At 37.3% G+C, this 16,193-nt stretch overlaps 1 protein-coding gene across 6 annotated transcripts in view; it reads left to right on the top strand.

Annotated features, from left to right (window-relative positions):
- iqsec1b (IQ motif and Sec7 domain ArfGEF 1b) overlaps positions 1-16,193 on the top strand; it is a 208,671-nt gene that overhangs the window by 170,723 nt on the left and 21,755 nt on the right. Inside the window, exon 1 of one of the 6 annotated variants that reach the window (XM_055184874.2) lies at positions 10,721-11,128. The exons of the other annotated variants lie outside the window; for them this stretch is intronic. Coding sequence (XP_055040849.1) covers positions 11,070-11,128 — 59 coding nt within the window. The 5' untranslated portion in view covers positions 10,721-11,069. Of the gene's footprint in view, positions 1-10,720; positions 11,129-16,193 lie in introns of those variants that run through there. 6 annotated transcript variants of the gene reach the window in all.

Genomic DNA, 16,193 nt, shown 5'->3' with positions numbered 1-16,193 from the left:
TCATTTATATAATATGCATTCGCCTATTTCAAACATAAGACAGAAGTCTGTCTTACCGCATGCAACTCGTAACCCGGTTGGGAAAATCCAGCGCATCAAACACACACGCAAAACTCTGCTGCTACCCCGAATAATAAACTATATGCATTGTTTTCATAAGACTGGATTTCTTCTCCTTACATCCAAAAACACACTTCTTCTTTCGTGCCATTGTTGAGTTTTGAAATTAAACAAAGCTGTGTTGCGTGATATGATGTTTGCAAGTTGATGTCTCCTGCTGATTGACTGGTGGGTGGGGTTTTCCGGGGGAAGTGTTCATATAAAGAAGTGATACGTATAGAAAACCTCTGAAACGTCAGCTGGACCTGTAATCGAAAAAAAACTTTCTGAAACTTGTACAAATCCTGGCGAAATATAGTCGGCACAGAAAATAATCTGTAACACGCCCAACTGCTTTTTTGACACTTTGCCTACTTTAGCATGAGGAAACAACTCTATAACTGTGTTAATAAGTCAGAATGCTTGAAATACCATTAAACCACCGCTTTAAGCTACCATAAATATTCATTATTGGTCATTCCTTTACTCTAAATGTACATCGAAATGCATGGGTCGACATTGATTTTCCATAACCTTTCCATTACTTTACGTGTGGTTGTAGTGGAAGGCCTGTGTGATTGCTTGTAATGCAATGAAATTCATTCATTCGTATTCATGATCTAAATGGCGGACACACGTTGTTTGGTTGTGCCTTGACCTTAATATTGCAGATTAATATGTCAGCAGGATACAAATAAGACCGAATGGTCATCTCCGTGCCAGGCCTGTTTCTTGTTTGTATGATTTGATTGACAGTTTTATTCTGCATAGTAAAAAGATGCTCAAATAGCGTTGAAATGTCCTACTTTTGGAAACATTAATCGGTGTATACTTTAGGTCTTACAGAAATTGTATTGTCCAACTTTAGTTATAATATGGGATACAATACTAATGTATTATGATATTACTGCAGTAAGCAGCCTTTAGCTGTATTAGCTGCTTTGATAGAAGTAAGGTAACATAACATTTTGTAAAAATTGTATCATACAGGATTTGGAAACGGATGTTTAACAAAAGAGGAAGTTTCGTAAATGCGTCTTCACACAAAGTGTGTAAGCTCACTGATAATTTTACAAACACAAATGTGTTAATGCAAGAGCTCCTTTTAAACGTTTCATACAGCATTCTTGACTTTGGACTTTGACATCTGCCTTGAACTTTTAACAAAGGTCCTTGTGCGAAACTGCCCACACGCGCGAATGAAATCGATTGTTTGATCCGACACATATTATGAATTCAGAGATTGTTCTGGTGTGGATGGACATATAAATTGTGTATTTGCAAAAATGTATTATGGTATGCTAGTATTTACTCCCCTAATAACATTACACTCTAAAAAAGCTGGGCTATTTTTAACCCAGCATTGGTTAAAACTTGGACCAATCTTACCAGTTTGGTTGTAATTTAACCAGTGCTGGGTTGTCTTAATCCAGCATTTTTAGGTATGTATGTATCTCATAGAAAAATACAGGATTTTTTTATAATGAGATTTTGTCAGATTTCTTTTATTTAACACTTTATTTATTAAAACATTTTCTTGAACATATCAAAACCTATACAATACATATAACAAGTACCACCACATACAGAGGAAAGAAAAAAAAACACCACAAATAAAACTCATTTTTTAACTCTGATATGGGTTCATATCTGATTTTAAGAATTGCCTTCCATTCAGAGAAAGCTGTCAGCTATGTCACAAGAACCACTCCCTTCCTTTACCCTAAACCTCACCACAAACTCCGTACTTTCCCTTTACCACTCGTTCTTCTTGCGTAATAGGACGTGCATGAGAGACTCCGCCTTTATACAGTACCTGGTGCCGATGCTAATAGCGTCTCTGAAGCAGACACAACTGTGGGAGGTGCTGGTCATATCTCAATATCCTCAGTGTGTGCGTCCTGTGCCGGAGGGAAGGGATTTTATATTGCAGGAGGTGAATTGAAATGAGTCCCACGTTTTTGGTGACCTCCGTTATAAGGCTTAAAGCGAGGGAAGAAAAACTTGTTTCGTTTTTTGACAGCTGACATCACCCCATTATTTTAAGTGGCTGACAGCCCCTTCACAAGTGTTTACCTTCAGATGGTAAGTTGCACATCTTTAATATGGTTTGATTTGAGGGTGTTAGACAGTTTATTACAGCCCACATTACTCTGCATTACAGTTATATTGCTTTTTATATTGACCTTTGTTACTATTAAAGTCATCCTTTCAGATCAATTCTGCTTTCGGTAATGACACATTGTTCATACTGCAAATAATCCTCAATCCTCACTATTTGAGATATTTGCAGCATAGTGATTTAGCTTTAGGAAGGGGGTTCACAGTTTTGGTTTATGTTTGAAAAGGGACTGTTTTGTGGGACGTGAGGTAATAAGACGTCCTTGAATCTTGGATGGGGAGAGGGTGAAGTCTGTGATCTGAATATGTCAGATGTTCCTTGTACAGCCTACTTGTCTTTTTCTGGTGATGAGATGTGACACTGCTGGTCACGGCTTATCCATCACAGCATCTTAAAACACATAGGTCGGCTCTGAACATGCAATGTAATATAACTTAAGTGTGGATTTACAGTATATTTCAGACTTGTTGCCATACTTACAGTACAATAGCCAGCCTAAAATGCATGTTTGAGCTACTTTAATTTGAAAACACCTTGTCCTGTTTAATTTTAACATATTTTGTTGACGTTTTGTTTTTATATGCACACCTGTGGTGTTTTTGTAAGGTATGTTTGTAAAAACTTCTTAAATGACCTAATATTAATAAGGCCTAGTCCTCGATTAACCTAAACCCTGTCTGGGAAACCGTCCCAAAAAGTTTACCAGAAGCTAAAAGTTTACCAGAGATAATCACTCATTTCAAAACAGCTTTAAAATAGTATTACCACTAATATTGGATGACACATTATGAGTAAATTAAAAAGTGATTCATTTAGCTTTGCTAGTGTTATCTTTGGTGAAGTGCAACCAATCACATTTTATTATCATTACATGGCAATGAGAAAATTCATTAACAGTAAATAAGGTCAAGTTTAACACTATAAAAAAGTAATGGTGATAGTAACTGTAATGGGGACTGCAAACAAAATAAACTGGTGTGTTTGTTATTATCCCAATGGTTTGTACTCTACTTACTTAATATTATTAAAAAATGCTGGATTATTTTCAACCCAGTGTTGGGATATAAAGGGATGTAGGGTTGTAATTAACCCTATGCTGGGTCATTTCAACCCAAAATGCTGGGTTGTTTAACCCATTGTTGGGTCAAATAGAAACATTTTCAAATGGCTGGGTTTGTCCCTTTTTACCCACCACTGGGTTGATAATAACCCAGCATTTTTTTGAGTCTTCAGTACACTACACTTTGCTTTACAATGTCAGAAAAAATCGTCCCTAGCTGTCACTGAGATGGTAACCTTCCAAAAAGTACACCTATAAAGAGTTCATATCAATACCTCAGAGGTACATATTCTTACCAAATGTATACATATCTGTACCTAAATGCTACATATAAGTACGTTTTTAAAGGGTACTGTCACAATGACAGCTAGGTACAATTTTCTGACCAATTTTTCTGACAGTGGTTTCAAAAACTGAAAAGGCAGCTTCTCCTTTTTGTTTCTAAAAGCAACACCATAGAAAACAATATTGGAAAAAAATGCAGCATTTTGTTAAAGGTCACGTTTTTCCTGATACCATTTTTCAAACTTTAGTTAGTGTGTAATGTTGCTGTTAAGAGCAGAAATAATACCTGCAAAATGAATACCTGAAAGTTCACTGCCAGGCGATATATTTTCTTTAACAGAAGTCTGCCTACAGCGAACGGCCGGTTTGGACTACAGCCCTCTACTTCCTGGTTGAATGATGTCAAAATAAGAGTTTTTGACTAAGCTTCGCCCATATGTCAGTCACCAGCTAAGCTCAAACGATACTGCTAAGCTAAGCTGCTATTGAATCACAACAAACTAAACAAACTACACAATCAGAACTCATTACGTATTTTTGAAGGAGGGACTTCATAGGACAAGGAAGACATCAGCCTGTTTTTAGGACAGGGAAAACTGTAAATTATGTGGAAAATACTGTTTTTTACACACGAAACATAAACACATGTTATATTACGCACCATATAAACAATCATAGCTTTAAAAACACAGGATAAAACAGGACCTTTAAAAGGCTTTTTTTTTTTAAATGAACCTCTACCGTCCTTGTGTATAGCCTACTGAAGCTGCTTGGCACTCCACACAGACAGCGTCTTTTCACTGTCTGCTTCTTTTATCCGCTGAGAAGATGGCAGTGTGAGGGTCATTTATCAGACAGCTGAATGAAGTCTCAGACTGCCCACTGTCAGCCTTCAGGCAATCTGTATCACTGAGTTTTGACAGCTGCGGTGCAGATCTTTAGCTGTAGATGGCGCTACTCTGTCCTTACAGAAATCAGCAGACAGAGAGCATACAGTAACACATCCTCCAAACTGTGTATTTAGACTCGGCCTCAGTGGTCATTTTAAATGTGAGGGAACGTCTGGGGTTTGATAATGTCTGAGCACGTCCACCAAACTTCCCTGGCTTGTTTGTTTGTTTGTGCTTGGGTTGCAGAACAGCTCTGTATCTTTATTCACATTTGCCTCTAGCTGCATTGCAAGGACAGAGATTAGGAAGATTAAACGCTCTAATTTCCTGTTGCTTTCTAAACATTGAACAGAATAAAATTTTTTGTTACAACAGCACCACATAATGTAATTGCTTGCGCTGTTTTAGCAAGGGTTTTCTGTAATTAGGAAATAGTTTTTTGGTGGTTTTTAAAAGGTCCCTTAGAGATGTTACAAAAGTGTACTTAGCAAAAACTTGCGTCTGTCTACTGTAAACGTGTACAGGAAAGATGTGCATTGCAATCGCGGTGTTCCTGTAAAGTAACTGGTAGAACATTGCATTAGAAGCACCAAAAGTCATGGGTTCAGTTCCCAGGGAACACAAATGCATGGCTTAAAGGAAAACACCACTGTTTTTCAATATTTTACTATGTTCTTACCTCAACTTAGACGAATTAATACATATCTATCTTTTTTCAATGCGTGCACTTAATCTTTGTACAGCGCGTTGTGAATGTGTTAGCATTTAGCCTAGCCCCATTCATTCCTTAGGATCCAAACAGGGATGAATTTAGAAGCCACCAAAAATGTCCATGTTTTTCCTATTTAAAGCCTGTTACATGAGTAGTTACACAAGTTAGTATGATGGCACAAAATAAAAAAAATTATCTGCTTAAAAAATCGCTTTATACGTTTTATTTTGTGCCACCATACTTTCTGGTTTAACTACTCATGTAACAGTCTTTAAATAAGGAAAACATTGAAGTGTTTGGTGGCTTCTAAATTCATCCCTGTTTGGGTCCTAAGGAATGAATGAGGCTAGGCTAAATGCTAAAACAGTCATGAAAATCTGTACAAAGATTAAGTGCATGCAAAGGTAAGAACAAGTAAAATTATTGAAAACAGTGGTGTTTTCTTTTAAATGCACAAAAGCATCTAATGTTCATTTTTTACTTTTTTTGTGTTATGCTTTTAACACATTATGTGTCATTTTAACCATTATTTGTCATTTTGTGTTGATTTTGTGTTAAAATAAAACACAAGTGTATTCTTGAACAACACATTCAGTGTGTTGTCCCTAAACTAACACTGATTGTGTTGCTGTTAACACATCAATTCTAAGAGTGTAAATGCAAATGTAATGAAATACTTGTACTAAGTTTTATGACTTTATGAGTTTTATAAAATTCAGCTCAAGTTTTAGTATTAAAAAATGTAATATCATTTAAAAGAAAATAATAATAATTTAGATAATTTTGTAAAAATAAATTTGTATCCCTTAATGTAAGGGATACAATATAACTGAATGGGAAGCAGAGCTGTCAGTCACTCACATTTTGTCTAACTCTGAGAAAGTCATACAGTATGAGTTTGGAACAACATGATTAACATGATATTGATGTTATGCTTTTGAGCCTTAATATACAGTATTATACTGCTTAATATAGAGTTTAAATGATGTTCGCTGTAATTTAATTATGTTTTTTGAAGAAAAAACTATTTCCATTAAACTTCCAATCTGATTGCTCCTGCATGGTTTATTGTGATAAGCCCATGGTTTGCGAATAGTCAATGTCTAGCATCAGTGCATTGGTGCCAACTCAGGAGCTTTAAAGCCACAAAATAGGATCTGTGTGGCATTACAGGCTGGAGCTCAATACAGATAAGCTGGAATCATTGGTAGATGTTTTGATATGTCCATCAATACACCTCTGCAGTATTCAGCTCAATACCCAAATGATGTGTCCTCCAATGCATTTGCTCCATTATCACTGCTGAAAGACACAGAGAAGCAAATGAGATTGTGCAATTTGTACATCGAAAAGCAAACCCCATCTGGCCCTTTGTCTGTTTCCTTTTTAGGGAAGCTGTTTTATGTTTAAGTCTTTGGGATGCAGGAAACAGCAGTGGTTGGTTTGCATCGGACAAAACCATTTATAGCAGACAGCGGCTCGCTTAATGCTTTGCAGCGGGCCAAAGAAGAACCGTGCTGGAGGGCCACACTTGGGCACGATCCTTCACATCAAGGATTAAAGCGATGAGAGAAGCCAAAAGCAGGGTTTGAGGCCACTACAGTGTACTTCCTAGCCGTGTGATGGGGAAGGGACGGGAATTACAACATACCCAGATCAAAGCAAATCTTTAGGCACGTTTGAATGTGCCAATATACCCAAAGTTAATAAAATTTGTCGGTAATCTTTATAAACTAAACAGGAAATGATTATCCGTCAATCAGGAAGTGTTTGTAGCTTGCTCAGTTTAAGCCGGTTATATGTTGCTGGGGAAAGATTAATAGTGTTCGGTTTAGTACCGGCTTTATCTTGGAAAGGATATTGCGTGATGGGAAATCGTATTTATGACTACATTAAGCAAACCGTGCACAGTTTAAAAGCTGTTTGTAGATGAAGAACAAACTGTTGTTCGTGATAAACCAACCCAGGTCTGCAATAAACTGTAATTTTACTGTCCACTATACGCTGACTAGTTGTTTTTCAGTTTGTTTGATCAGGTTTAAAAACAGTGCAAGAAGCACTTAGCTCAGGATGATTTAATGGTCACTAAATTACAGCAGGACCTACAGGCAAACATGATGTATGTGTCTGTGTCTCAGAGCCGGGTTGGCATATAATTATGTGTACATGAAATGAGGTTGAAGTGCATTGTAAACCCATGTTAAGTGCCTTGGGATGATAATTCAAATCATTGTGGACTGTTTTGTAATTGTTGTTATTGTTTTGTAGCTGTATAGATTGCAGACAGTCTGTTGATAGTCTCCATCTCTCATTTCACATAAAATGCATCTTGGGAAGAAAATAAATTCATTCAAATTCATCTTTTTTCGGATCATTTTATCCATACTGTAAACAACTGTAATTGTACACCACAAGACGAAATCCATTCAGCATAGCACACTCTGGATTAGTGTCATTGCAGATTTCAACAATGAGGTTTCCAGACAGACATAGCTCAGAGATTAAGCCTTCAGGTGACCTCAGTCTGTAATTTAATTCGCACTTGTGCTGCGGATTCACAAGGTTTTGTTTCCCAGGAGTCAATCGAGGCCTAACGGGAAAACGATGAGACAAACTCTCCTACAGTATGTGTCATTTTCATATTCATCTGGATTTGTTCACTGGATATGAGAGGGCTGTATAGAGATGAAATCAGACCTGGAGTGACACAACAGACACATTGGCTCTGTCGTCTCTCTCTCTCGAGTTCACAGAAGGCTCAGTTGTTTGTCGGCTCAAACCGCACGCCGAGAATAGCAATGAAAGAATAAGCGACAGCTGGTTGGAAATGGCAGGAATAAATAGTAAATGGTTCCTTGCGGCCTCAAAACAGGTGACAGATTTAGAAAACAGTAAGTTGGATATAAAAAGCGCTTCGTTGGTGCAGTTAGAGTAAAGGTCTTGTGTTAAAAGTAAACTTAAAGAGCTCCAATGGGCCAATTCACGATTTTACATTTTCTTTGGTGTAGGGCTGTCACAATGATTAAATAATCGTCTCATCACGATTGTTTGACCTCATCGCGATGATTTCAGATCACCACAATGATTGCACATCTCTCTAAAACACACAAGGGGGAGCTGCAGCACCTGTAAAATGAGACTGTATCAGATTACTTAGAAACCAGGCAATTAATCGTCATAAACGTCAAAATTTATTAGACGAAATTTCATTATCGTGACAGCCCTACTTTGGTGTGTAAGTGTGTATTAGTACATGTTAACGATATGCAAACGGTACAAACTCCAAAGTAAACGATGACGCGAGTTATCATCTCCATCGTAAATCTCTTTTCTTGGACTACAACAAACACACAGATTGTAGGCAACAGTTTACTTCCTGGGATTGGTGATGTAGACAAGTCCGATATTATCATCATTCCTCCGGCTTCGGACTCCGCCTGTAAGTTAACTCCTGTTAGCATTGCATTGTGAGCGAATATTTCAAACATGGTAAGGAGCATCACATTTCCTGCTGACGTCAGACGTATTCAGGCCAATCACAACGTACAGATTAACTGGCCAATTAGGGACACAGAGATTTTCAAATCAATGAGTTTTGTACAAAATGAAAGCGTTTGAGGAAGAGAAAATGTATGGTATGTGGAAAATAATTTGTTTTTTTGTACCACGCGAACACATTGTATTATACCAAATACACAAAATAATAAATTTAAAAAATATATTTTTTTTTTCTGGTTGTACTCTATAAAGAAATAGACTTTATATGACCAGTATGGTGTTTTAGCTCATATGGCTACAGATAAGTGAACCTAGAGCCAAGCCAATAAATTTGTCACACTACTTTCCTTGAAGCTTCACTTTGACAAGCAGGAAAGATTTTATTGCTCCCAAAGCCTTTTAGCATTAAAAGATTTGAAGACTTCAGTAATGAACCCTGTCAGGTGCTTCTGACAGCACCTTTGAAAATCCCAGTAACCTGCCGCTTTGTGTAAGCCAAAGCAAAGTATAATGGACATTTGCCTTACTTCATCTCATGTTTAAATCTTACAAAACAGCTTTTTGTGCCATTTCTGCATGCGTTCGTCATGGTCACAGATCATTTGGCGATCTCTTAAAGCCGAGGAGGGTCTGGGTTTTGGGATTGCGTCACTATATGATTCATTGTTACTGAACACATGACTCATCTGACTCATTAGATGTCCCTTCTCTCCAATGGTTTTATTTTTTCCTTGTGTGCTGAACATGGTCAGAAAACTCTCCAGGGTTTAAGAGATAACAGGCATGAAATGATTAAACGAACATATGGGGGTAAGAAAATTGTCCTTTTGTAAAATCTAACATTTTGTTTTTATACTAAGTTTGAGAATTTATTTAAATTAAAAGATTGAATTTATTACACTGTGTGAAATGATTCCTGTTGTGACATTCCCGTTCTGCTTTGCACATCAAAACCAAAGCTGAAGATCATTGACAAAGAGCACATGTACATCTTGAGGCTACCACATAAGAACAGATGTGGATCTGACTTTCTGGACCCCATTGGTCCAATTTGAACCTGTTTTAGAGTTCCTGCAGGGAGTCTTAGCTCAGGAAGAGAATCGGGAACAGAGGAAATAAGTGAGGCCCTCTCCAGGGAATGACTTTGAGCAGTTTTACTTCAATGAGAGAACATCATTACCTTTCAACTGTTAGACACCAAGCACCATGTCGCCACCAGCACCTGGGAGCTATTCGTGTCCTTTCTCCTTATTTTTTTGATGACGCTCCTAAAACCCTCCACCTGAGAGGTTATTTTTGAAACGGATAGCGATTTATCTGAACACAACAGTGTACATTCGGCACAGCAGCATATTTGGGTGGGTGATAGCATCTGGGCTTTGCCTGAGTGACGCCCATTGTTTAGGTAATGATGTCAGAAAGGAAATGCGTAAGCCGGGCCGCCCTCCTTATGTAAGGGAGGAGAAAAACGAGGGAAAGATTATAGAGATGTTATTCATAAATATGGTGTGTTTTCAACCTCTTTAAGTAGACAACAGAGCCCTGTCTGTGAAAAAAGGCGTCATGCTGGACATTTTCCTGTCCTTCGGAAGGTTTTAAGGTGTTTCACAACGATGCTTTTTACAGTTAAGTCACGAGGAATCTGCACACGATCCTAAACCACATCATTAGGACTCACAAATTAGAAGGTTCACAAAAGACGTGTTTTAAAGACGCCCATCATGGGCGTGTTAACTGGCAGGGTTAATGTGCGGCCGTTGACGGAATAGAGTAACAACCGCTTTCTGGCTGCACTTTTTAACGTCTCGTCTGGAGCACGTCTGTTACACTATGAGCTCATGTTACTGCTGCCTTTGAAACCCGAGAGAGAGAACGAGAGCACAACTTCCTGCATCCAACTTATCCAGCTTTAGTTCATCTTGCAATCTGGCTATTTATAGACCCACATCCTTTATCATTCCAAAGGGGCTTCCCACTTTTCATTGCTTTCCGACCTACGCTTATTTGGCCGAGACTGCTCTGCACCCTGGATGTTCATTTCTCCGCCACATCCCAAACCTCCATCCTCCAATCCAGACTCGGCAGGCTGGCCCGTTCCCTCCTCTTTGGGTCAAGCTCATCGTTTATATTCCCGCCATCATGTAATTAGTTTTCCGGACTGTGGAATTCCCTCCCCTTCCCCACACAGCCGCTGCATGCTGTACACCCCTCACGGCACCCCATCCACAAAGTCTAAGGGAGCAGGGAAAAAGGAAGAGAGAGTAGACGTGCGCGCAGGAGAGAGGGACTTCAGACGGAGTTACTCCATGGCTCTTTTTTTCCTATGAGACGGCTTTGCCTGGCGAGGAAATGGGCAGCCACGGGCCAAAAAGATGTTGATGTTTGTAGGGATCAGAGATCAACATGTGGTGTTTGCACTGTGCTTCAGACAAGAGCCAGTCTTTGCTGGAACTGGGGAGCTGGTAAGCTTTCAGTATATGTGTGTGCGCGCGCGCGCGTGTGTGTGTGTGTATGGAAGAATGTATCTATACGAGTTTTTCCCTAGTGTGTTCTGTTATGCATTGGGTGTAGCTTTGTATCTGGGTGTGCTTTTCAGTAGATCACCAATGTTTTGAGAGAAAAGCAGTGAGATCCAACTCAGTGGTTCTTTGTTTCTTTACCTGCTTTGAATTATGGGGGATCTTCCACTATTGCGTAAACCCTTCCATTGTAACTCTCCACACACTTTTGCTTTTAGTTGTGCAATTGAATGACATCTTTCAGTTCATTGTATGCTATTTAAAGGTGCAGTGTGTAATTTTTAGAAGGATCTCTTTACAGAAATGCTAAATAATATACAAAACGATATTATCAGGGGTGTATAAAGACCTTACATAATGAACCGTTATGTGTTTATTGCCTTAGAATGAGACGTTTTTATCTACATTCATGTAAGGGGACCCTCTGTGTAAGTCGCCATTTTGTGCAGCAATGTTTCTACAGAAGCCCTTAACGGACAAACTTTTTTACTAAGTTGTCTCCGATGATGACATGTTTGACCGGTGGCGGCTACCGTAGCTTTTCTTATGTGTTTCAAAGCAAGAGGTGAGCAGTGGACTTGAGGCGTTGGTTGCAATTCGCAACCTCACCATTAGATGCCACTAAAATGTACACACTGCACCTTTAATTTAATTAATGCTATTCCATTCAAATTCTCAAAACGTGGATTAGGCTTGTTATTTTTATCACATTTTCGAGGTTTTTGGTTGGTTTATTGCTTTGTGATGTTGTATTTGGTAACACATTTTGTAATAATAATGCATTAGCTGACTATTAACTAACAATAAACAATAATTCTTAGTTTATGTTAAAGGAAACACCTCAGTTTTTCAATATTTACCTAAACTTAGACAAACTAATACATACCTATTTTTTTCAATGCGTGCATAATCTTTGTACAGCACCGTGTGAATGTGTTAGCATTTAGCCAAGCCCCATTCATTCCTATGGCTCCAAACAGGGATGAATTTAGAAGCCACCAAACACTTCCATGTTTTCCCTATTTAAAGAGGTGTAAGTATGGTGGCACAAAATAAAAGTTTTGTTTGGAGACATAAGAATGAATGGGGCTAGATGCTAACACATTCAAGAAGCACTGTACAAAGATTAAAAGTTGAAAAAAGATAGGTATGTATTAATTTATCTAAAACATAGTAAAGTTTTGAAAAACTGTGGTGTTTTCCTTTAATTCCAGCATTTATTAATACATTTTAAAATCAAAAGTTGTAAATGTTAACATTAGTTAATGCACAATGAACTAACATGAACAATTGTATTGAAACTAACATTAACAAAGATGAATAAATGCTTACAATGATATTTCTCATTGTTAGTTCATTTTATCTTATGCACTTACTAATGTTAACAGTCAAAAGTGTATTCATTACAATTTAGGCCTTTAAAATATGCGAATCAAAATTTGTCAGAAAAATATATAACATGTTTAATGTCTCTGATGAATGTTTTATTGCTTATGATTACAGTAAATAAAAATGCATGAGTTTGTGATGTGCGTATCTATTTCTCTCTGCTCCTCTGCAGCTCAGGCATGGAAAGGTGCCAAGATGGCACGGCCACCAAAATAATTAAATCTTATGAATCATAACAGACAGCTCAAAATTTATATTACGTATAACAGCCGCAGTGAAATTAATATAAAACCCAGAATAAGCTTGGTGATGTTATTAAAACAAGCTTTATTTAAACAAGGAGCGCTTTATGGGAGATTTCGGACCATTTCCCAGTCATAAACAGGGCTGCATTCATGCTACGTTCCACACTTGTGAATGGACTCTGGACTGGACCGGTCCTTAAATGCTCTCAAACTGGGAATTAATCACTAGCTTAGAAAAAACTACTAAACGTGTCATGTGAGGTCAAGCTTGGACTGGCCATCGGGAGTACCAGGAAGGAGGCCGTCCTGGAGACCTGGCGGCTGCCCTTACGAAAATTAACTGTGGTTTTACTACAGTTAAAACCATGGTTACTGTAGTAAAACCATGGTAACCACAAAATAACCATTGTTTTGACAACTATGGTTTTCAAAAACCATAATTAAACCATGGTTAGTGTAGTAAAACCATAGTTTTGCTGATAGTAATTAATACACCAAAAAAACATGTTTACTACACTTTTACTACAATAAAACAGTGGTTAATTTTCATAAGGGTGATCAGATATGTCCCTTTATACTGTACATTAATATGCTGTTAATTGTTTATTAGTTCAACTAGTAATTGTTTTAAATTCAACATTCGATAATGAATCAAATTGACTTAAATTGCTACAGTTCGCCTCACCTTCAGTGCACATATTTGAACATAGTACTGTAAGTGTATGTTTCTAATGCAGTGGAAAAGTCTGCGTAATGTCTCTCAGGTGACATTAGCTTTGGGTGTGTGATCATATTTTCCCAGCACAGTCAAGCATGAGGCTTAACTTTTGGAGAAATGGATTGAAAAGACTTGCTATTGTCAATATGAAGCTTCTCTACATTGAAGCTTCTGACAAATAATGGCCTCTATTAATCCAGAATGCACGAAGGCTTTTGTGTTAATGCCAACAAAACGGGAGATATTAACAGTGATTTTGGTAAAGTTGTAAAGCAGGGAAGTATTGTGCTAAGCCTTTGGTTTACCTTTATTCTGCATTTAATGTACTTTTTTGAATATGTATGTTGTTACGTAACTCTACAATAGGTTTGTTTTAAACTGTTTAATGCCTGATATATGATACAGAGTAGTAAAAATTAGATGACAAAGGTGGTCCTGGACTTCTAGAGTTTATGAAGAAGTTTATGACGCTCAGAAGATGCTTGAAAATGGTGGACACCTTACTTGATTTTTTTAAGACAGCCACAGAGTCTGTTTCTGCAAGGCGGCATAAGAGGTATCCATACCACAGCTTCACAGTAAATCAAGTTTCAATAAGCTCAGCAGAACAGATTGCCAATGAGGAAAATCTCTTATTCTAAATAGGTAAATATCATGTACTTTTGTCATTTGTATCTCGAAACAATTGTGAATGATTCAAAATGCTTAGATCCTGTCAGTATTGGCATTGCAAGCATATCTCAAATGCTAGAGTATCGTGTTGGCGATAGCGAAAGGTCATGGGTTCGATCAGGGGCATTGTGAGTGGGAAAGATTGTTTTTGTATTTTTACTGTATTTATGTCTAAGAGGATACTGAGGTGCCTCCATTGTATCCCTAAATATGATTTACAGGGGAGAACAGGGCACAACCTAACGCTTTTTGGTTTAATGACCATTTAAAGTTTGTTTTTATTACTTCCCATTCTTGGACAATTACACCACACTTGACAGAACTGCAAAACAACTTACCCCATAGTTGGGGTTAATTGTAACAGGCAGGGGATTAGTTGTAACACTTGATAAAAATTAAGTTTGCAAGCAAATATTTCAATACTTTTTTGTCTATATACTTGAAGTGGATATTCTTTATATATCTTTCTATTATAGACAGGTATCTACACTATTCATCCCTCATCTAACCATAGTTCAATTATAAATGGATACAGATGTCTAAATATGTGAGAAAAAGCAGCACAATTATTATTACAAAAAAATATTATGTGATCCAGTCTGTAAAAAGCATACTAAAGTCTCAAAGATTCTGAGATGATGGAAATCCAAGTCCGATTTTAGCCAGTAATTTCATTATGATTTTAATCTTTGAGATGACCTTATTCAATCAATATTAAAGATATGAAAAAATACATTTTGACATACAATTTTTGATAAGACAGGCACATTTATTTTGTTGGCAGCCAGCAATCATACGCGTGTAGCCTATTTAAAACAACAGCAAGAATTATGCTAAAGTTAGCGGTTTTCATATCGTAAGTGCTGAGGGGTTAGTTGTAACACAGCGTTAAAACTAACCTCGCTGGGTGAAAATATTTTCAAGCCCACCAAAAAAGTTGCCAAGAGCTGCAGACATATTTCAAAACGATGCTATGTTTTAGTCAACAAAACAGTGATTAAGATGACATAACATTGGTTTTGGTATCTTACACACCCAACTCAGAAACCGAAAAAACATATGATGAAAAAATTTAGTTACATGCCACCAAAACATTCTTTCATCAATAACTCCCTGGAAAAACATTAAACCTTTCCATGAATTTGCGTGAGACCGTTTTTTGGCAGCATGAAAACATAACAGGAAAAATAAATCGCTCAACCCTGTGTAACAATGTAAACGATCCATGTTACAACTAACCCTGTGTTAGTTTTTGTATAAATTTATGATACTGTGCATCATATAAAACTTTTTACTGCTAGTTTATTATATCAGTAATATAATATTTAATAGTAATAGTATAGGGCATAAAGGTGTAAATGTAAGTCAGATGGTTTTTGGTTTTAATTTAAAAACACATTAGACAGGGCTGTATGTTGTTGGTCAGAGCCATATTTCTGTGAACTCCAGTAAGCAGAACAAGAGACACAACATTTCAATCCTGTCAGATCTTCACCCGTCTTATTAGCACTTGTGTCAGAATGTCCCTCATCTCTATAAGCTGGACGTGACCATTGCCGTCTCCTATTGAGACAAATCCTATATATCATCCTACTGACTAATTGGACCCACTGGAAAACCTTTAGTACTTTCCAAACTGTTTGAAGTTATGGATTTATCCTCAGTTGTCTTCACACTTGGCTTGGATGATTAAAATCAGACATTTTATAGTAAACTACATTTTGGGTGTTCAATAAGATACTGAACTTTGAATAGAGAGAAAAAGCTGGGTAATAATTTACTCACCCTTATGTTATTCCAAACCCATTTGACAATAATATGATTTCCTTAATGAATATCCGAACTGTGAAGTGCTAAAACGGAGAAAAAGTACTATTAAAGGCTCAAATAGAAGCTAGCCTGCGTTTCTTTTAGCAAAAAATCTTGCTTTCAACACCAATGCAGCACTTAAATCGTAAATTAAAGCAAGTTTTTCTCCTCATTA

Source organism: Misgurnus anguillicaudatus, chromosome 14 (genome assembly GCF_027580225.2).
Source record: "Misgurnus anguillicaudatus chromosome 14, ASM2758022v2, whole genome shotgun sequence".
Lineage (NCBI taxonomy): Eukaryota > Metazoa > Chordata > Actinopteri > Cypriniformes > Cobitidae > Misgurnus > Misgurnus anguillicaudatus.
This window is presented reverse-complemented; position numbering and strand designations above follow the sequence as displayed.